Here is a 23,435-nt window from a genome sequence, read left to right as displayed (position 1 = left end):
CGCAAAGAATCACCATTTGATAAGAGCGAGAGCAAAAACGGAAATGGATAGTTAACACTGGCCGTGTGTACTTATTTCACTTACTTATTTTTTACTTGTTTAACATCTCTTTAAAAAATTACATAATTTTACCCCAAAAATGGGGGTGTCACACGGCGCTAGTAACACTAAAGGGGGTAGAGGGGCGCGGGAGGGGAAGTATTTTGGACACAAGTTGCCGCGTAGAAATGTTATCGAACACTCCTTCTGGTTTGTTCTGTATTCTGAGGATTGAAACATAAAGAGCTAGCTTGTTTATAGTACATACCAGACAGGCTGGCGCTAGACTTAGCATGTTTCGTATTGTCCTAGCTCGAAATAGAAGGCAGCAGCCCCCCTAGACAAAACGCACTTTTTGATCAAAACTCCATACAAAAAAGGGGCTTTTCGACCACTTTTCGACTGGTTGGTTTGCGATTATAATTTGCACTTTGTCTAGCTAGACCCACAGGTTCATTATTTAAAGAAATACTCGTCAATTTGACAGCATGTAGTTTCTCTGCAAGTAGGTATTCTCATTCTCATTTTCAATCATTCCTAACGCCTCTATGTTTTTACCTAATACTTATAGATGACCCACGCTGAACTGTCCCACCAAACTCAATGACAGGGGGGCGCTACCATCGTTCAACTATATGGTTTCCAACATGGCAAAAATCTGAACCAGCGATCCGGTATTGACGGTGGCGCCCCACTGTCAATGTCATCGACAGGACAGTCCAGTATTTTGGAACTATAGTGCATTAGATTGGACTGATGACAGAGGTCATGGGCTTAATAAGAGTGTGATGGTTACCAATTTAATTAAGACAATGTATGTTTGATCGTCCTCTACTTTCTTTCTGTCTCCTTAGTATTTTAGGATTGGAATATGGAATAAATGTCTATGACTATTGTGTCTATCAGCTTGCAACCATGTCCAATCATTGCCCGTTTAGTATCGCAATATTTTGTCTGCTATTAATTTCTCGTGTTTCAGGATAGGTAAGAATGAAGTTTCCCGACTCTTATCTAGCAGTATTTCGTAGTTGCAGATGCTGCACCAATTTGTTTTTGAACTTAAATTGAGTGGCATTTCTGACTCTTTTCCTTTAATAAGCCAGCAGACTTAATGCGGCTCTGGTTTTCTCGCCAAGTTGCACTATCTTTGTTTAACATTTTATTTTAAGGCTATTTTGGCAAGCTTTGACGCTGATATGTTTGTAAATGTGTAGATAGGCTTGTTTTTTTTGGAAATTAGTAATTTTCCTACCATACTAGAAAGATAACACGGGCGTCAAGCCAAAGGGTCGTCTAGGCAAGGTTTAGGGGTGGTTGGTCATGACGTTTCGTCATCGCTATTTAAATTTTAATGAGCACTAGCAGCCCGCCCTGGCTTCACCCGGTTGCAATGGGATTTCCCGGCTTTTCTCTTCTATAATATTCATGTTTTATACCTATAAACCTTCCTCTTGAGTCACTCTATCTATAAAAAACCGCATAAAAATCCATTGCGTAGTTCTAAGGTCTAATCATACATAGGGACAGACAGCGGACTTTGTTTTTTGCTACTCGTATGTAGTGATTATACCCATAGTACATTTCTCGCGTTTCTTTCTCCAACAATCACATCTATTACATAGTCCCTAACTTTTCCAATACAATACTTATTACCACTTATAAAGCCATAAATTCCTCATCACAAACAGCTGAACTGGCCGATCGCTAATTATTGCCTTCATTACCGGTTACAGCCTCTAAAACGGTAGTTAATACCGCCGTAACAGCAGTTAAGTTCATTTGCGTACGATTAGCATAATCCGGTCAGTTGTGATCGGGGATTCTGTGTTAGAACAGCTGGGAGCAGGGTTGCCAGGTCCAAAACACAAAATTTGGCCGGAAGTTTTACTTTCATCGTCATCATTTCAGCCATAGGACGTCCACTGCTGAATATAGGCCTCCCCCAATGCTTTCCATGTTGATCGATAGCGGCCTGCGTCCAGCGCGTCCCTGCTACCTTTATGATGTCGTCAGTCCACCTTGTGTGTGGACGTCCCACACTGCGTTTTCCGGTACACGTCCTCCATTCCAGAACCTTGCTGTCCCATCGGCCGTCAGTTCTGCATACTATGTGCCCTGCCCATTACCACTCCAGCTTGCTAATCCATCGGGCTGTGTCGGTCTCCTCATTTCTGATTCGATCTCGTAAAGGAACACCGAGCATAGCCCTTTCCATAGCACGCTGTGCAACTTTACATTTTACTTTAAAAGCCGGACATTCATTCGTACAACCACCCCGCCAGGCTTGAATACGCAAGAAATAAATTTTTTGTCCTTTTTTGGTGTCCTCCGAGGCCCTCAATACGTTAGCTCATAAGGCCCTGCAGCCATGGACAGGAGAATTTGGCCGGACACGTCCTTAAAAGCCAAACATGTCCGACTAAAGCCGGACACCTGGCAACCCTAGCTGGGAGCCAATAAAGATTTGTTAACGTTATCACGGTACGGGCTGACCAAACAAACGGTAGTAACGAGATCTTTGGTAGAATATTAATGCTAATCAGAATAATATTATGATTCTCAGCTGATATGAGTGAGTGAGTATTGAAACATTGCGCGTTTTTAGGTTTAGGCTCAATTTCTCATATGACTGTTGGTATAGGTAATACGACGTTAAAACTAACGACCTTTAAGATCGTACATTCAACTTTTTCGTCGAAATTCATACATTACCGTAGTTATTGTCTCAGAGATCAACCCAATATATTTTTTTAGCTACAGCATTGCTTACCTCATGGGACAACACATTCGATATTTGCATTAAAAATAAGCATCAGAAGTAGGTAATTCCTAAATGATACACAATTGTAAATAAAGAGATAATGACCTCATTCTGGATTCAAATGTACGGTCGACAGCACATCAGACTTTACATTTTCGTTGCAAAGTCGTCCCTATCGCAACTGCGTAAGATACTACAGTGTTTATGTTGACGTGCTGTCGACTGTATCTAGCTGTTCAAATTCCTAAGAAGACCATTCACTTCTATCGTTACTGCTAGGTATGCTATTACAACTCTTGTACCACCACATTCACCAAAAAAAGTTACAAGAAAGAATCTGGAATAAACCTGGTAAAAAACTCCACTTACTTGAGCCTTATCATGCTTGTCCCGGAACCGGTCAGCGTCTAATTGGGCCGTGTCCCGTTCCTTCTGGAGCCGCGCTGCCTGTCCCAGTGCCTTGTCCAACTGGGACTGGAGGGACTCGAAGTCGTACGCTTGCTTCTCGCGGTCTACTTGCAGCTGTGGAGTGATATAATGTATTAATTTGAAATAGAATTGACGCTTTAGAATGAGGAGGGACAATCCGAAATTAAATAGGAGAAGAAGAACACGAATGATTTGAGTGAGTGAGTTAGAAGAGTGAAGGGTCCGAATTGGGTTCCAGAATAGGCAAGTTTTAGTAGTAGATAATACTCTTCATTTTAGTTTCAGTTATACTCATGCTTTACTTTATCAATAGATTCTTTATCCTACTATCAAAAGCGAAACAAAAAATCATATAAAATAACTTTGTAAAATGATTCTCAGTATTGATATAAATGATTCATCATCATCAGGCCATTTATTTTCTACTGCATTTCCATTTCCCCAGAGGAAAATGGAGGATTTGGCCTAGACGAGTAGGGGAGGATTTAATAATTATCCAACAGAAGGCAATAAAAATACTTAAAAATTTAAAACAGATGGAAGTAGAATGTCAAAAGCTCACCTTTCTATTCTCAACGGCAGCCTTATCCAGCTTCTCCTGGACCTTGTCTATCTCAGAGTGCGCGGAGTCGAGCGAGGCCTGCAGTTTGTCCTGCTGCAGTTGGGCCTTGCCCAGGGTTGCCTGGGTTCTTTCCAGCTCCTCCCTAGCTTTGTCCAGCTCGGCTATGGCTTTGTCTCGCTCGGAGTGCAGACGGCTTATTGATGATTGGAGTCTGGTAAGGAAAATGTCGTCTTAGTTGCTTCGAAGGATTATTTAAATTATTTAGATTAATTGATACCACGCGTTCGAATTACGTCGAAGATTTCTATGTACGTACACGTAGATAGGCTGGTCAGACTCAAAATTAGTCGAATTATAACACAAGTGCGAACTTGAAATCTGCTTATTGTATGATGATAAAGTATTCCGTTTCTATCAAATGAAAGTAAAGTATTTCAAACGTATTGTTTTTCAGGGTAAAATACATTTTAATTAGAGTTGTGCTTTGGAATTTTTGGGGAATGGTGTCAACTACTCAATTAAAAAATATCTGCAGCGATCAGTAGTTCTTAAAACTGTTGAGGTAAAATATTGCGATTATAATTGTTTGGAATTATAAAACTAGTTATAAATTAACTAGGTAGTTAATTTCTGTTTCGTGACTTGTCACGAATTTTTTTCGGCTTTAATAATAATAAAGTAACTTTACCTCATTAGGGGAATTTTGGATCAATTTTAATTGGCAGTCTCGACGCTAAACTTTCCTAATTAGCGGGAACTTTGAAGTTTTTATGGCTTAAAGTATCTTCTGTCACATTCACATAGCCAGCAAGAATGCGGTGATTTAAAATTGGTAGACTTGACATTTTTGCTGTCCTAATTTGATGAGAACGAATTGCCCCACTATCGTCATGCTATCCTTATAACGACTGAGTCAGAGGCTTAAAACCTTTACTAACAAAACTACGATAGTATAACTTACCGATCGTATTCTTCCTTGAGACTGTCTTGTTCAGTTTGTGCATTCTCAAGCTTGGCCTTCAGACGGTACACTTCGCCTTGAGACTTCTCCAACTTGTCCTGAAGTCCACTAGCCTCAGACCTGGCTCTCTCCGCATCCGCTTGAGTCACTCTCAGCTCGGCCAAAGTTCGTCTCAACTCTGCTGCATTCTTATCAGCTTTCTCTTGCACCCTGTCTAGTTCCTGTGAGGTAGTCAACGTGCTTCTTCCAAACGTAGTCTGCGATCTTTCGAGCTCGTGCTTAAGCCTCTCGTTTTCAAGCTCAAGTCTCGCCAGGCGCTGCTTCGCTGCCTCCCAATCAGCACCAGATCGACCCACTTCACTTGCAGCCTTATCTAGCTCTGCTTTAGATTTCCCAAGCTCAGATTGAGAGCTCTCCAGCTTAGCTTCAAGCCTATCCTTCTCAGCCGAAGCTCTCTCGAGTCTCGCACCAAGTTTTTCGACTTCACTTTCAAGGGCGTGCAGTTTCATCTTATACTCAGCTAGCTCTCTCTCGTGTAGCTCTCTTTCTTCGGTCTTCTCATGTTCCGCTCTGTCGCGTTGTTCTCTCAATTGCTGTATTTGCTTCTCTTTATCTCCGATGACTTCTTCTAAGGATGATAGGGCGCCTTCGGAGGAACAGTGGTGGGCTTGCATGGCGTTGAGTCTAGCTCGTGCCATGTCTACTTGGTTGTCCTTTTCTTTGAGGAGATCTTCGAGGTTTTCGATCTGAAAATGATGTCCACTATTAATTACTACACCAAACTCTAGGAGCATAAAAATAAAAACAAAATGATAAAAAACAAAATAAACATACCTTCAACAGAGATAAATCAATAACACCAACACAAATAGCCAACTTACAGAAAAAATAATAACAAAATCACTAGCACTACACAACAAAACAAACAAATCTTGAACACAAAGTAAATATTAGGCCAAAGGCGCCATTAATCTTTTTTATTCCATCCCAGTATTGTTGTATCTCCCAATAATATTCCAGATCAAAACATCCATCATAAGTTAAAATCTGTATTCAGATTTATTGGTTCCGATGGTGACCCCATTGCTTTAGTTGGGAGTTCTATAAATGAGAGTTCGTTTGATCTAAACTATGTCGACGATTCAACACGGTCCAGGGGAAATTGATTGGAAAACTTTACAGCTCAGGTATACAGAGTGGGGTTATTAGCTACCGGCATTAACTTACCTTCTAACAAACTTTTATTATTTTGAAATGAAATGATGAAGACGGTATACGAACTTCCAGAACGTAACCGTCAAATGTACAGATGGAAATCTCCGCGCAAAAAAGGAAGGTCAGCCCCCGAAATGGCAAAAAGTGACTATGGTAATTTCGCTAGGCCTTCCGTTTTTTTTTCTATTGAGCTACATTTTGCTCCGTGAAGAGATTCCATTTTGGGAGCAATCAAAAAGTGATACTTTTCTAGGGTCCCAGGTTTGGTCACGGATTTTAACGAATATTATGAAAATTCCATATTATGCTATGTAGGAATAAGGGTAAAATAAATATTACGCTATGAAAGAAAACAAATAAAATAATAATAATAAATAAATAATATCCTTGGACATTTTACACTGCGCTTCTAGTCCAAAACTAAGCAAAGCTTGTACTATGGGTACTAGACAACGGATATAAACATACTTAAATACTTTTTTTTTGTTAATACATACATATTATACATAGAAAACACCCAGTCTAATACAAATAAATATGTTCATGCACACAAATGTTTGTACTGTGCGGGAATCGAACCTGCAACCTCCGGAATAGTAGTCCGTTTCGAACCACTACACCAAACGGCCGGCAATTAATAGGATAATTTACTACAGATACTTAAATAAAAATGATCACATACGAGTACACGTAAATAAATATGTATTTAATAACAGTAAATAAAATAGTAAACGATATAGGTAAACACAGTTCTCCGAAACAAATCACAACAAAAAACATTATTCAATTACAAATACCTTTTCGCATAAACAACAATTTATCTTAGGGCAGATTTTCCAATCGTCGTATAATATTTACCTACTGAAGAATAAAGTCTGACACATTGACAGTTTCAGTATGGGAAATTATGTCAAAATAACAAGTTTATCTACACTTAAAAGTTAAGTAGGTACCTAATATGAAGATTGTAAGATCAGCAATGGCTGATCACTAAGGAGTGAAAATAGTCTAATAATATTCTTGTAAATGTAAGAAACTTCCGAACCCAACCGTAACTTATCTTCAGTTTCGATTCGAAACTTTCGAATATTTATGACAATATCCAGACACTTATGCTAAACGATGTCTGAGATAATCGAGATATTTTAACTGAGATCAAGTCCTTAGAAGCTTAATCGAGAACGATGAATCGAAAATCAATAGACTCGCCTGAGAGAAGGCAAACAAAGTCGGTAAATAAGCTACTGCCTCTTACGCAACGGAGGAGATGGGACGAAAATATTTTTGTACTTCTGTAATAATATCAGGTGCTCTATGAATATTCATATTTTAAACATGAAGTAAATAAATTATACGATATCTATCAGTTAATACAATTTAAATACCTAAGGTGGGAATCGAACCCACGACCTTTATCTTGCCAGACAATTGCTCTTCCATCTGAGCTACTTAGACACCGGATGAACCCATCGCGGGTTCGATTCCCACCTTAGGCAGTTAAATTTTTAAAGTTACTTTAAGAAAATATTTTTTTTCTTTATAAAGTGTGATTAATAGTTTCATATTAACTTGATACACAATACGGCTCTAGTCATTGCAATTATGTATCTATCTTTATCTAAGACAGTGTATTTTATTCCAGAGTTATTCGTGTCATTGAGACAACTGGAAATAATTCTCTAACATAACTCAATTTTCCTGACTTTTCAGGACGTTTTTATCTGTAGTTCAAGCTATTTTACATATTATTTCAATCATAAAGTGAATGGCTATAAAATTATTTGTGCTTCAATCTACTTAGTACACAGGTATCTTCCTCAGAAGTATACCTTTTATAGCATTCTCTAGCTCTTGTTACTCTATCTATCACAGCAAATCAGTCTACGATTTTGAACTTTGCATCGTTCACCCAAGGTTTACCTTTCTTTGCAGCACGTACCTTTTATAGTATTCTCTAAAGCCTGGTCCGTGAGCACATAGAATTTTGTCCAATGATCCCAATCTACCCATCCTTATCGCTCGCGCGTAATTATATTGCTGACGCGACTGTACGACGGGTGCCCGCAGTGAGTGTGCGAGCGCGACAGCAACATTACTCACAGACCAGACTACAGCATTATCTAGCTTTCATTGCTCTATCACAGCAAATCAGTCTACAATATTGAACTTTACACCGTTCACCCAAGGTTTACCTTTCTCTGCAGCACGTTGATCTTCCGATCCTTGATCTCTGAATGGTCTCGCAGCTCGGCCAACTCGTGCGCAGCCGCCAAAGCCGCCGCAGTCTTCTTCTCAACCACTCTGCTCTTCTCGTCGAGGCGGGCTTTTAGTTCCTCCACCTAAATAAGAAAATTTATTAGGATATTAGCACTTATGTCACTGATCATAAGGTTTCCAAAAGTTTCCATGTTCTATAGACCGTGATAAACGTGAGTAGGTGCCATTTTGGCTCAACAAATTGTATTCTGTCAAATATGTGATATTATGTTAAACAGTTTTTGAACCAAATACATTATTTTTCTTTCTTTCTTTCAAAAAAAACTATTCGTGTCGTTTCAGCCAAATGACGTCCACTGCTGGACAAAGGCCTCCTCCCAAGGTTTTCCAAAATGAACGGTCCTGCGCTGCCCGCATTCAGGTTTTTCCCGCGACTACTATCTATATATATAAAAGAAAGTCGTGTTAGTTACTCCACTTATAACTCAAGAACGGCTGAACCGATTTAGCTGAAAATTGTCAGGGAGGTAGTTTAGAGCCAGGAGAAGGACATAGGATACTTTTTATCCCGTTCGAAATAAAAAAAAGTCTGCTTATTTATTGCCATTAAGGCGGAACAAAGTTCGCCGGGTCAGCTAGTTAGTACTAAAGGTGTATTAGAATCAAAATATTTAGAACAAGTAAAAAGAAAGCATCTGTTGAGAAAATAGAAAAGGAGACGTTAGATGCAGCTAATGAGGGTTTAGTTTTCTTTAATTTATGCAGATTCTTTGTAAATTTTCGTAGTCTTAAATATACATAGTCTAAATACATATAGTGTGAGTAAGGACTACACACCTCATCTATCTTTCACTAAAACAAAATCCAAGAAATTTCTCACGTCTGTCTGCAGCATGCTGTAATGTTCCTCCTTGGCGCACAGAGACTCCTTCAGCACGGCGATGTGGCGCTGGTAGTCCTGGTGCTGCTCCTCCAAGGCCTTCATCTTCGCCGCCATCGCCAGGATCTCCTGGTCCCGCCGCTGAATCTCCAATCGGAACTCATCCAACTGCTCATCAATCCACCATCCATCCAAAAGTCGATATAAAATTAGACAAATCCAAACATCCGTTAGTAGAACATATCAACATCATCAACCAACAAGAAAAAACTATCTACTAAGGCAAAAGTGATGGCGAAAATGATATTGATGTTAAAAACTTTAATCTACTAAATACTGGTTTGGTAATGGTCGTTAGAGGTACAGGTGATGTTAGTACCATGAGAAGCACCACAAGCTTTTCTTAGTTACAAACGAAATGTTTCCAGCACCTTGGGAACACGGTTTGGTGTGCCATGGAAGACATTTCGACATTCTCTCATTTACTCCTTTATTTACATGCAACACTTTAACTTTATAATTATCTCGACGTATCTTAACTTTAAATCCGTATCATGAATGGACTGCTGGAAAACTTTCTATACTAAATACTAATAATATGGAAAAGATTGAAGGCTCGATGACGGTAGAAAGCTTTCCAGACGATCTAATGTCAAAACTTGAGAAAACATCTGGAGATGCACGGGCGCCTATGTTGTGATACACTTATCTACCGTACTGTGAGAGAAACGGATGATCCATGACGACTACATGAAGAGGTCGGGTCGTGATGTGGATGCCGGGACCAAGCTGCGCGGACTTGCGATCACACCGAAAGCACAACATGATCAAATCAAACATTTTCAACGAATACTTTAAACAGTTACTCGAAGTTAATTCGATGCATACGACCTCGACAGTCTTTATATTTAAACAGTCTATCTATAATCATCAATTTGGTGTCAGCGTCAATCTCACATGTTTCATCTAACCGTACATTACATCTAAAATATACTCGCATCGCCTAGGGCCCTACTTAACAAAAATATCTCGTTCGACATCTTTCAAGAATATAATTCCTCTTATTCAATAAAAATAGCTTTAACAACGAACAAGTTCACACAAAAATATTACGAGTCAACACAGTCGGCGACTTCGGCTAAGTTCGGACTTAAAGCGAGAAATTGACATGGTAACCCGTCGGCGACGGAGTCACAGAGTGGTGGCACTATAGTAGGGCGAGGGCCGCGGATGCACGCGCAGGGCCGGCCGCGGCGGCCGCGCCGGCGGCGCGCTCGTGCGCCCGTCCTTCATCACTCGGACGTCGTTCAGCAGGAAACTTACTTGTCTCTTGAAGGGAGGGTCGGCCTTATCGTAAAGCGAGGCGTGCGAGGGCGCGAGCGAGGGCGGCGGCGGCGACACGTACGCGGCCAGCTCGCTCTCGAGCAAGGCGACCTGGCGCTCCAGGGTGGCGATGCGCGCCTCCTTGGTCTCGAGCACGGCCGTCAGCGTGGCCCCCGCGCTGCCGCCCGGCAGCCCGGCAGCCGCCAGCGCGCGCTCCAGCTGCGTCTGCAGCGCCCGCAGCGTGTCCGCCGTCGCCTTGAGCTCCTGCCATCACGGTCACGGTCAGCCGCCGCCGCCGCCCGCGCGCCCGACGGCGGCTCGAACTTACAACCTACCTACAACAGGCGACGCGTCTCGTCCCTCCCGGGGCGGCCGCGTCCCGGCAATTTACCCACCGCAGGGCGCGACCCTTGCGTGCTACACGGTGACGGTGATCGCAAGCTTAGCGTCGGTACGCTGCAAACCTTCGAGGCTAGAGCCTACCTAGCTACTGAATTTTGATAGCGTTCCGAAATTTTAGCCCTAAGCGATGTCTTCCGCTAGAAGGTCTTGCGATTGGTATAAGCACCGTGGATGCGGTTGCTTCATTGGTCACCATGCATCACAGTCACAAGATCCACGCCCTGTGGTGACGGCAAACTGTTGGGACGCCGACTCCATTTGCGGCCTATGAACGGTCAAGCTTGAAAGTTGCAACTGAATCGCGTTGGAGACGCCGCAGCCCCGGTCGTGGCGGTTAAAAGAAAATTTTGCATCTAATTTAATGATTGCTCAACTGAATGCCCAATAACAAAATTTACGAGACGGTCTAAGGTTCGTGTGACGGGGACTTAATGAGCTGCTAAACATGCAATGTCGTGAATCTGGTCGTGTTTTGTGTGGATTTTAAAATTTCGTCTGTGTGTTTTGGCCGAATTGGGTTAACGTTTGTTTAAATTTTGAATTTTTTATTTGTTGACGTGTGAAAGGAGGGTAGTAAGAAAAGGAAAAGTGCTTGGGGAACAAGCTTGAGTGTCACAGAGGCTTTGAAAGACCGTGGAAGTGAGAAAGCAAGATTTGTCAAGAAGTGAAGGCGACGAATGGCCGTAGAACACATAAGGCTTCGCGACAGACACATTCCGCTCAAGTTAATGAATGAAATGAAACTATCAAGAGCAATTCTAACAGAAACAGTGACGATGATAAAGGTATCACAAAATAAAACGCCCATGTGATAGTAACACTAACTAGACATAAGGAAGCGTAGTGACGTGCACATCATACTCTAGCTAATCGTAATGCAGGAAAGTTTGTAGTGTTAGTAAAGTTCCCAGTAGTGGGGTATATACTGAGAAGTTTACTAACCAAGCTAATTGCTAAGCTAACATGCACCACGGGACAGACATCGATAATTACCTGTTTTTGCGCCATGGCCTGCATTTGTTGGAACATTTGTCTTTCTTCCTCTTTCCCTGAAAGTGTGAAAGGGTTACATTGTGTCCTATCAGATATTGCCCTTTAATTTCATTCAATTAATCGATCTTAAAGATTTAGGGGCTTATTACAAAAAGATAAACGGGCGTTGAACTCTTGTTTAAATTGACATTTAGTATGGAATTTAAACACGTGTTTTTACATCTGTTTAAGTTTTTCGTAATAACTCTAGTCTTTAATTTGTATAAATTTCATTCAATTGGCAAAGTGTCAGCAAATAATTCTGAAAACGCAGAATTCACTAATAAGCACTAAATATTACATTTTTCTTAAAGGACGAAGCACATTCATCAACCCGGAGACGGATCGTAACCGTATGAACTAGAGGCGGTCAGTATTCTTTGTATGAGACTCCGTACTGCAACGGATACTTATCCGCACAGTAACGTAAACGCCTCGCCTTGCGGTTGACAGCTCTTTGAAAGGCGATACGGTGTTAATCCCTATCCGAGTTGATAAGTGTGCTATGACTTTAAGGCTGCTACTTAAATTAGGTAAAAAATGAGGCAATAATTACATAGTAACGACGTACCCATCCCCTTATTCTGTAGCATTTCGAGCAACTTTTTGATGCTTTCATCTCGAGCTTGTAAGGTTTGCTTTTGTGTTTCGATCCGTAGCTCTAGTTCCTGTGGAAATTTTGTTAATTAATGCCTGGTACTCAACGTGCCGTGGTTATTATAAAAAACCATTTCGCAATTAATTAAGTAAATAAAATCGACTTTATCGACTAAAGAAAATCATAAAGCTGTCTATTTTTTCTACTTCAACGGGACTATTCCCACCTCTCGTTCCCACCGCTGCAACTCCTGTATAGCCAGGATCTACAGCTTGGCTGCCAATAAAATCCCAACCAGTGAAGGTCAAGTTAGTCCCGGGGAAAAGTTAAACTGTCATTGGACCCTTCTCTACTTGAGAAAAGACAGCTTTTTGACGAACCTATAGCTGCCTAGACTCATCATCAGCACACTTTAGTCCAGCAGTAGCAGGACATACCTACCAACTATTGTATTTTATATGCTACTATCCATCACCACCCTATCATCCGTATTCACAAACGATGCTTGCTTAAGGCCGGGTAACAGAGAAAATGGCGAAAATGAGGTTTTCATTTTTCATTTTTGAGGTACTAAACAGTAAAATAAAAGGCTAAGATTTTTTTTGGGCATAGTTGAGGATATTTTCTAGGGCTATTAACGGATGGAAACACGATTTGATGAAGTTGACTCNCATATACAAAAAGAACAGCACCGCCTATGTTTCAGTTCCACGCGAAAATATGTAGGTAATTTAAATAATTTATTTCTCAGATATTTCTTTATCGATTTAAAAAAAAACTTCACCGTCTTTTAGTTTTGGTATATATTTTAATCCCATTCAGAGAAATATAGTGTTTTTAACATCAGAAACTTCTCCATTGAAATGCTGGAAGAGCAATTTATTTACAATACCTCTTTATCTTGATCATCTGTCTATTGAAGAACAAGAAATGCATGTGGAGTTCTTAGAATCGTTTTCTAGTTCTAAATGAAGTGATAAGTTAACCTTTAACCGACGACGTGATTTTTTTGTCACGCCGTCTGCGACGTGCGGTCTGTGGGACCGCTATACTGTTTACTCAAAAAGTAATATTTTTTTTGTACAAAAGTATATTGGTTTTATATTTTTTGAGAACATTATAGTATTACAAATAAACACACGTATAATTTGCGAGAAATCAATGTATATTTTTTATTTAAATATGGCTAAAACTTTTTTGACCCCTAATTTCATTGAAATTACACTAGAGCTCAATAATACCTATATAACTTGTAAATTTTAACCCAGTTGTTCCTGAAACATCTTTTTACCTCAGATCTGAATGAATTTCACATATTGTTTTCAAAATGCGACTACTAGGACGAAAAAAATATTTAAAAAAAAATCCATCGCTTGGAAATTTCGGAAAATGGCGTTCTTTTAAAAGGACGCTAGCAAAATGTACTGCTATTACAATGACTAGAAAAATGAACCAATACTTTCAGCTTAACATAGATTTATTGAGAAGTATGGAAGTTTTCAAAGCAAGATTTGGGATGCAATGTAACATTACATTTAAGACAGTAAATTATAGCTTTTTTATGGCATAAAAACAGCGCAGTTGATTATCTCTATACCTTATTATAGGGTCCTTTCCGTAGAAAGCGTGAATTTTCACGGAAATTTTGAGATAATCGTGTTGCTTTTCGGTCAGTTTTTTTTATAACTTTCCAGTAGAGCTGTTGCAACACCTGCGAAATTGAAGAAAATCATATCTTTGGTCATCGTAGTGCGCACTCGCTGAAATAATATTTTGTATATGTGAAAGTGTTGTGAATGCCTATACTAAAACGTTTGTTTTTATTTGTACAGATAACAATAGTGTCTAGACAAACCTAAAGAGGATTTAGGACGCTATTTGGATCAAATATGTAATTGCTCAATAATGAATACTATATAAAATAAAAATAAAATAAAATATGTGCCCTTATCATTTTTATAAATCTGCCAAAAGTTGTGTAAAGCCATGTCTAATCCGTGGCAAATCAATGAGAAGTACCATTTTTTCCTTTATCTTCACCAAACACTGATTCAAAGTACTGTAGCGGAATCCACTACGAAGCAGCTGCATATCAAGCCATGGCTCGAAGGATGGATTTATATCTCGCGCCAGCCAAATGTATCGTTTGTTTTTTGAAACAGTTACATCCGATTCTGTAGTCAAATTTGATAAACTTGCAACAGAACTGTGTCCCGATTCTGTTGATAAAATACGCCTGTGTTTTGATAACGAAGAAAGCATATCGTCTTCTTCATCTTTACTACTCTCTTTTATATGAAAACAGATTTCCGCCTGTGCCCGCAGCTACGACCCAGGTAAATTGTGCAAAGTTACTTGGTTTTCATCAACTGAATCCTCGTCAGTAACATCAGCGTTGCAATTTTCAGGTGGCAAAACAATGATAGAATCAGGCACTTCCTCTTCGTCGTCCTCTTCCAGCTCTAAAACTATTTCATTCAATGATATGGCCGATTTTTTGCCTTATCTCGCGATCTAAAAAGAATACGTACGATAGTAGTACAATTTGCTATTGGTCGTTTAAAAGAACGGCAATTAAAACTGCACAAAATGCAAGTATTTTACAATAATTTAAGTAAAATAATTATTTCATTTGAAAATCATATTGTTTTTCTATTTATTTTTAAACGAAATAAACGAATAAAGCATGCTTATATAATTAAATAAACATACCTGAATTTCTCCATAATAAACAGTTGTTTCCAAATAAAGAAATATTATACTACATAACGAATTACACGAACGATGAACTAAGTGTGCGCTTTGTACACTCAACACGTATCGAATGAACATAAACATTTTATTTCTACGTACCCTCATTGTTTATAATATTTTTTTTTATGCGGTGTCCTTTTAAAAGTACGATAGCAACAAGTGGGTTNATGAGACAAAACCAATGAGTTAAAATTACATTTTAATAGTACCTACATACAATCGTCTTCACTCTTTAGAAGAGCACACTGACACAAATAAATAATAAAAAATTGGGTCAGTGGGTCAAATATAGGGGCAGCTGCACGTCACTGAAAGACGATTCTGTTTACTCGGCATCTGGGCTGGAGAACATGAATCCTTGCTTACAGATGCAGATGTAAATAGAGTTATAATTGGACAAATTTTACATGAAATGTTTAACAGAACTCAGTTAACCCAGTTGTTCCTGAAACATCTTTTTACCTCAGATCTGAATGAATTTCACATATTGTTTTCAAAATGCGACTACTTGGACGAAAAAAATATTAAAAAAAAAATCCATCGCTTGGAAATTTCGGAAAATGGCGTTCTTTTAAAAGGACGCTAGCAAAATGTACTGCTATTACAATGACTAGAAAAATGAACCAATACTTTCAGCTTAACATAGATTTATTGAGAAGTATGGAAGTTTTCAAAGCAAGATTTGGGATACAATGTAACATTACATTTAGGACAGTAAAAGTTAGCTTTTTTATGGCATAAAAAACAGCGCAGTTGATTATCTCTATAACTTATTATAGGGTCCTTTCCGTCAAAGCGTGAATTTTCACGGAAATTTTGAGATACTCGTGTTGCTTTTCGGTCAGTTTTTTTTATAACTTTCCAGTAGAGCTGTTCACTTCTGCGAAATTGAAGAAAATCATATGTGCCCTTATTATTTTTATAAATCTGCCAAGAGTTGTGTAAAGCCATGTCTAATCTGTGGCAAATCAATGAGAAGTACGATTTTTTCCTTTGTCTTCACCAAACACTAATTCAAAACTGCAAAGCAGCAGTCTGCATATCAAGCCATGCCTCGAAGGATGGATTTATATCTCGCGCCAGCCAAATGTATCGTTTGTTTTTTGAAACAGTTACATCCGATTCTGAAGTCAAATTCGATAAACTTGCAACAGAACTGTGTCCTGATTCTGTTGATAAAACACGCCTGCGTTTTAATAACGAAGAGAGCGGCATATTATCATCTTCTTCATCTTCACTACTCTCTTTTATATGAAAACAGATTTCCGCCTGTGCCCGCAGCTACGACCCAGGCAAATTGTGCAAAGTTACTTGGTTTTCATCACCTGAATCCTCGTCAGTAACATCAGCGTTGCATGTTTCAGGTGGCAAAACAATGATAGAATCAGGCACTTCCTCTTCGTCGTCCTCTTCCAGCTCTAAAACTATTTCATTCAATGATAATTTTTAGTTTTTAATCCCTAATTGCAGTTGCTTTAGTCTCTAACGCATGATGTTTTCACCTATAATTAAGTTTGCATTTAACAAGTGTCATTTTTTATAGTTACTTTTGTGAAGCCTCAATGTAACCTTGTTGGTGTTCAAATAAATAAATAAATAAATAAAGGCCGATTTCTTGCCTTATCTCGCGATCTAAAAAGAATACGTACGATAGTAGTACAATTTGCTATTGGTCGTTTAAAAGAACGGCAATTAAAACTGCACAAAATGCAAGTATTTTGCAAAAATTTAAGTAAAATAATAATTTCATTTGAAAATCATATTGTTTTTCTACTTAGTTTTAAACGAAATAAACGAATAAAGCATGCTTGTATAATTAAATAAACATACTGAATTTCTCCATAGTAAACAGTTGTTTCCAAATAAATAAATATTATATTACATAACGAATTACACGAACGATGAACTAAGTGTGCGCTTTGTACACTCAACACGTATCGAATGAACATAAACATTTTATTTCTACGTACCCTCATTGTTTATAATAATTTTATTTATGCGGTGTCCTTTTAAAAGTACGATAGCAACAAGTGGGTTAAAAGACACATACATGGAATACCAATAAGGTTGCGGAGGGAAAGCTACCTATTATAAACTAGCGGCCGCCCGCGACTTCGTTCGCGTGGACCTCGTTTTACCCCCGTTAGATATGATGTTTTACCTCATTTTACCCATGTTGATAGATGGCGTTTCACGGTTTCCCCCGAATGAATATTTACGAACGTCATACCGTAGTTTGTCCAGTGCTGTAGATTTTAACCAATGACGATAGATGGCGCTTTTAGACACGTCTTATTTATTTATTGAAATTTATTTGCCACATATCGTCATAATGTTAATCTGGGTTATAAACAATAATACTGTAAAGTTTCAACAAAATCCGTTCAGTAGTTTTTGCGTGAAAGAGTAACAAACATCCAGACATCATGACATCCAGACATCCAAACTTTCGCCTTTATAATATTAGTAGGATATTTCACAATCCAAACTAATATTTACTATTTAGCATTTACTTACAGTAAATATTAGTTTGGATCGTGAAATATTTAAAATAAAAAAAAGAATAAAACAAAATAGGGTTTCAAATTACCTATCTATAATCTAATATTATAAAGAGGTAAAGTTTGTGTGTTTGTATATTTGTTAAATTGTAAGGGGTAATCTCGGGATCTACTGAACTGATTTTAAAAAATCTTTCACCAATAGAAAGCCACATTATATCTGAGTGTAATAAGTTATATAAAAACCAAAAAATTCCACGCGGGCGAAGCGGCGGGCGGAAAGCTAGTTTATTTATAATTATGTAAGAGCATAATTATTAAAGTCGAAGTCAAACATTCTTTATTTGTGTGGACCTATATTAACGAGAGATTACAAGAGATTACAAGGCGTCAAATATTTCAAGAAAAAAATTAAAAACTATTATAAAGCTAAATTTTGCTCTCATGGAGCCTTTACCTACTCTGACAAATTAAGACTTAGAGAAGAAACTAATAATAAAACTATTTAACTGTCCTGCAATGAAAAGCTTGATCGGGTACAACACCTCAAGTTATTTCAGAACTTGATTTCATTAAAAGACTCCGAATATCAAATCGCTTAGGTATCTAAAGTCAAACGATTCTGAAATGTCAAGTGGACTAATGAATAACCCATTAAGATAGTAGCGCCCTCCTGTCAATGACATACCTGGAACGATAGAGTTTTGAACAACTAATAAAAATGCTTTGTCCTAAATGACTGACGGATATCGTAGAGACCTGAAAGTTGGAAGGTGTGTTCTTTTTATGACGTAGGCATCTCATAAGAAAAGATTTTCCGAAATGGGGTCATGAAATGAAGGGGGTGAAAAAAGGGGGCAAAGTTTGTATGGGACAAAGTGATTCCTTGGTTCAATCTACTTGAAATTTAGTTTAACAATACCTTAATATAATTCATGAAAGACGTGTGGAACGGGTAGAAAGTAATTTTGGCAGTCATTTTCTTCGAAGTTGATATCAATACTACTTAGTGCCTTTGATTTAATTACTTTTTATTTTTACAAGTGTTTGAAAACTCCATTTCAGATTGTGTTCAATGTCAAGTGAAATCTCAAATTGAAATGTCTCAATCTCAATGAGGAGACTCTGTATTTATTCCTAGAATTCCCCAAACACCGTCAAATTACCCTTTCGAATTCAAGACAGTGCAGTTTCCCATCAGTCTGCTTCGTAATGACTATAAACAAAGCTCAAAGTCAAACTCTAGGGACCTCTGCTTAAACTCCCATGAGTGCACAGAGGTACGCAGGTAACCGCGTGTGATGCTTATAGCAATTTTCGATAGGTACAGAACCCCGTACATACGTCATACATATTATAGAAAGAAAACACCCAGACCAATACAAACAAATATGTTTCTGCAATTTTAGTATGATATTTTTATTTATTAATAAACAAAGAGACTGAACAAAATTGATGCGTACCTATACTGATTAATGTTATTAACCACATGCAAAGCTTCGTGAATTGCATCAACTATAATTAAATTTATTATCCAAGCTCTAAATAATCGCTACTTAGAGTAACTTATCATAAAAAAAATTCCAATCGCTCAAGCTCCCAAGGGCCTACCGATAGGTCGGGTGACGTAATCTTGAAATTCTTTAAGCCGGCGCAGAACTTCCAGAAGGTCGGGCGACGCCACGGCCACTTTGAACAGTGTTTACTTCTGCAGTTATATTTTATATTTATTCGATTCTAGAATATATTCCCAAAAAGTCTGAAAGGTGTTTTAATTTGTATCACTTGGATATGATTTCTATTAGAAAGTGTTGTGAGTGTGACGCTTGAAGGGAAGGAAGTCAACCTAACCTAACCAACTGCGTATTTCTATACTGTGTAGCTGGAAATTGTGGCAGGAGCTCTTTGACGCGTTGTTTTCGGCGAAGAATTGCGCGCGCAGATTTTGACAGCGCGAAATACCTACTTTAGAAGAAATACCAAGCCTTAAGTGTGGCAGCAAATGGAACGCACAGCATTGAATAGAGCTATGTGATTGGTTCGTGTGTCACCCTGTGCGTCCACACGCTTTAATTCACGAGCTACAGTAATCCCATGCGGTACTAACAACATATCGTTGTCTCTCTCACCTTAATAGTGTCCCGCTAGCTATCTCCCTCTGCAGCTGCGGTTTTTCACGTTAAATTTCTCTAACTACATGCAGTACTGACAACATATAGTCGTCTCCCTCACCTTAATAGTGTCCCTCAATATAGCTATCTCCCTCTACAGCTGCTGTTTTTTCACGTCCAATTTCTCTAACTACTCTCATGCTGACGAACTTAATAGAGCCGTCTCTCTCACCTTAATAGTGTCCCTCAATATAGCTATCTTCCACCGCAGCTGTTGGTTTACCTCTAATACACGAGGTACAGTAATCCTATTCAATACTGACAGTATATTTTCGTCTCTCTCACCTTAATAGTGTCCCTCAATATAGCTATCTCCCTCTGCAGGTGTTCGTTCTCAGCATACAGCGCTTCTAATTGTTGCTGCAACTCCGGCGCCGGCTGTCGCATGCGCAATCTTAGTTCTTCTTCCAATTGTCTGACGAGCATTGCTTGTTTCTGGAAGGAGAAGGGAAATGGTTAGTAAAGAAAGACACGTTGAGTAAAGAAGATACATTGATTTAAGTATAATAGGGTAGCTGAAGGGGTTTAGTATAATATTTCTTAAAACAAACTTTTGGGACTATTATTTACTATTATCATCAGATCATTGCAGGAGTTCGACTCAATTCGAATAAACAGAGGCAAATAAAGGATTTCCTAAACTATGCCTAAACTCCTCATGCTTGCCAGACGGGTTAGGAAATCTAAGTTCACTTAAAATTAAAATCAAGTGTCATGTTTTGCTTTTCGCAGGATAAAATTAAAGAAAGAAATTTCGCAATACAGAAAATATAGCTAAGATATATTTTTTACCTAAGTTGTCAAATGGTCAAACTTAACCATAATAATAACAATTCAACTTGAACAACAGCAAACGAATGCGAAACGTAACCTATCAATATCAACAAATTACATAAAACACAATAATTTGAAAATTATAAATAACTTGAAAAAATCGAACTGCCTAAGGCGGGAATTGAACCCACGACCTTCCGCTTGCCGTAATCGTGGGTTCAATTCCCGCCTTAGGCAGTTCGATTTTTTCAAGTTATTTATAATTTTCAAATTAGTTTGAGATGCGACTCTTAACGCTAAAAATTTAATAAACACAATAATGTTGCCTAAAAGAACTTTCTGTTCATCAAAACGCAAACGAATATTCAGCCAGGGGAATATGCTCGCAATATCGGCAGAGCCCCATAGTATCGTCGTCAAAGAGAAAGCGATATTAGTTCGCGTAGTTGCAAACTCGTTTGTGCACATTAGGGGCATCGTGGTTCTCGTATTACAATGGAGCAGATCCTTGAAAACGGTGTAAGTTTTTTCCATCTTTCAAATGTCTGAAAGTCTAGCTTACCTACATCACATAATCTCAAAGAGATGAAGTTGTTTATAAATACGCGTACAAACGACTGCAAATAAAGTCGCTTCTGTGTTTATTTATAAATCATTGAGGCAACTTAATTTGGATCTAATATGTCATGATGATTATTATTATGGCAAAACCCTCCACTATAGTGGAGGAGGCTCATAGTCCAGCAGTGGACTGTAAAGGGCTGTTGATGATGATGATGTCATGATGACCTTTAACTGTAGCCTGTAGCTGTAGCTAAAAGACCACCTAAATTGAATGATGTTTCAAGAGATAATCTCTATACCTATAATATTAGTTAGATTATTGAAATTTACATTTGATATAAAGACGTGGGGTGGCGTACAATTTCATGTCGTTCGAATAGGAGCAGCATAACTTTTCAAATAATTAGGAAAAATTTGCAAATGTGTTAGGAGGACACACTGATGAGCATTACGATGCTCATCCATCATCAATAGGTAATTTTGGTCTCTAGGAGCACTCTTAACCGGCGTTTACCCGTGGTCCCCCCAACATGTCCCCCTGGTGGGTCCACGGGTAATTTTTTTTACCCGTTGTCCCATGACCGTTTTGAACAGTGTTTGCCAGTGGGTCTACGTCATAACGTCTATCTGCATGCCAAATTTCAGCCCGATCCGCCCAGTGGTTTGGGCTGTGCGTTGATAGATCACTATGTCAGTCAGTCAGTCAGTCACCTTGATGTGTGGCTGAATTTTAGTTCCTGAAACAACCCCACTACCCTTTTCGTACTACAACATTGTAAACCTATAATTGTAGCCTTCGTAAGTACACAATGGCATCAAATACGGAACTCCTATCATTAAAACTTGCCCACTCAACAAACTCTGTACGTTGCTAGTCATTGTAAACAGCTAGTGTTAGGTAAATTCAATCGTAACCTTTTGGGAATAGAGTTCAAAACGGGTTATTTACTTCTGATATTGTTAAACCACAATAGTGATGTGGGAGTATCAACTGGTTCGGACTTATCGATAGTATCTCCACGCGATGTTGTTCCATGTTTGTGGTGTAAAAATATACATTTTAAATAAGTAGTGAGCAATGAAAATTAAAAGGATAAATAACAATTATTTCATGGAAGTCTACACACTTAGCATTGCGATAATAGCACACATACCTATTAATAAGACTCCTGAACCTCATGTTGGCAGAAGAAACAACACAAATATAATACAATATTGTAGCATGAAATACATTGCTTTAAAAGTTGTCTAAAATTAAGGCATAAGCTCAAACCCACAAGTAGATTAATGACCTCATAAAGGTAGCAAGAAGACGCTGGATGGAGGCCGCTACCAACCAAGCAATGTGGAAATCATTGAGGGAGGCATTTATTCAGCAGTGGACATCCTGTGGCTGAAATGATAATGATGATGAAGCTTTTTCAATTTACCTTTATGACTGTAGGTAATCTAGCATCCATTTAGTTAGTCTAGCATCAATCTAGATTGTAACCGACTTTTATTTTCTCTAAACCTAACTTAGGTAAGTAGATATGAACGACTATCATCTGGAGCGTCTTTTATAGTTGTAATAAAGAATGTTTTTCAGTATCAATGAATAGTCTGATGTGCCAGCTCAGTGGTACGTACGTATGATTTATTGTGTCACGTCAACCCACGCCGTAAGCCGGCGATATGATATCACGTAATTCATATGACATAGTTATTACGAGTATGCATTTCACATATAAATACAATGTGTTCATTAATCTTATCATTATACCACTTTTTTACCGACCTGAACTAAAGTGGTTCCCAAAATCGAAGGCTTGTACGTACATTTATTTACTTTCACCATACCTACTAGGTGTTATTTAAAACGTCAATTATTATATTTTGTCTTGTTGTTCTGTAATTTTCCATGGAAATAGAAGGCCCTAAACTTTGCTGGTACTATTGGTATGAAGGTGACATGTTGGTGAAACTGAATTTCTTAACAAGAGTTCCTTCTATACCTGTAGGATGGGACTCAAATTTAGGGGTTTGTCGGTGAAAATGGGTATTAGATAGACCATCTTTAGAAATGTCATATTGTAAAGTCTCAAAAGTATTCTGAATGTACATTTTTGTAGCAAAACAGCACCTTTTAAAATCCCATTAGATATTATGATACATAAAGTCTTCCACTTGCCTCTGGCAAATTAGAGAGGGCTCTTGCAGAAAGAAGCTGTTGGTACCATTGCTGATAGAAAATTGTAAAAGAAAAAAGTGCC

General features: G+C 38.5%; 1 protein-coding gene across 11 annotated transcripts in view; it reads right to left on the bottom strand.

The window, feature by feature from the left end:
- The window catches only part of LOC114357039 (ELKS/RAB6-interacting/CAST family member bruchpilot), a 42,388-nt gene extending 22,110 nt beyond the window's left edge, over nucleotides 1-20,278 (bottom strand). For 3 of the 11 annotated variants that reach the window (XM_028310454.1, XM_028310455.1, XM_028310461.1), the window contains exons 1-9: nucleotides 20,131-20,278; nucleotides 12,378-12,489; nucleotides 11,783-11,838; nucleotides 10,388-10,651; nucleotides 9,065-9,232; nucleotides 8,160-8,306; nucleotides 4,753-5,498; nucleotides 3,792-4,002; nucleotides 3,170-3,322 (exon numbers count right to left, since the gene is read on the bottom strand). In XM_028310454.1, the coding sequence (XP_028166255.1) occupies nucleotides 3,170-3,322; nucleotides 3,792-4,002; nucleotides 4,753-5,498; nucleotides 8,160-8,306; nucleotides 9,065-9,232; nucleotides 10,388-10,651; nucleotides 11,783-11,838; nucleotides 12,378-12,489; nucleotides 20,131-20,271 (1,998 nt within the window). In that variant the 5' untranslated portion in view covers nucleotides 20,272-20,278. Of the gene's footprint in view, nucleotides 1-3,169; nucleotides 3,323-3,791; nucleotides 4,003-4,752; nucleotides 5,499-8,159; nucleotides 8,307-9,064; nucleotides 9,233-10,387; nucleotides 10,652-11,782; nucleotides 11,839-12,377; nucleotides 12,490-19,906; nucleotides 19,935-20,130 lie in introns of those variants that run through there. The other 8 variants (XM_028310456.1, XM_028310463.1, XM_028310459.1 and 5 more) reach the window with 5 other exon arrangements.
- Between the last annotated feature and the right edge of the window lie 3,157 nt (nucleotides 20,279-23,435).

The sequence above is a fragment of the Ostrinia furnacalis genome, unplaced genomic scaffold, assembly GCF_004193835.3.
Source record: "Ostrinia furnacalis isolate ACB-3 unplaced genomic scaffold, ASM419383v2 OfSCF3022, whole genome shotgun sequence".
Classification (NCBI taxonomy): domain Eukaryota; kingdom Metazoa; phylum Arthropoda; class Insecta; order Lepidoptera; family Crambidae; genus Ostrinia; species Ostrinia furnacalis.
Note: the sequence above shows the minus strand (reverse complement) of the source record. Positions and strands in the feature narration are given on the sequence as shown.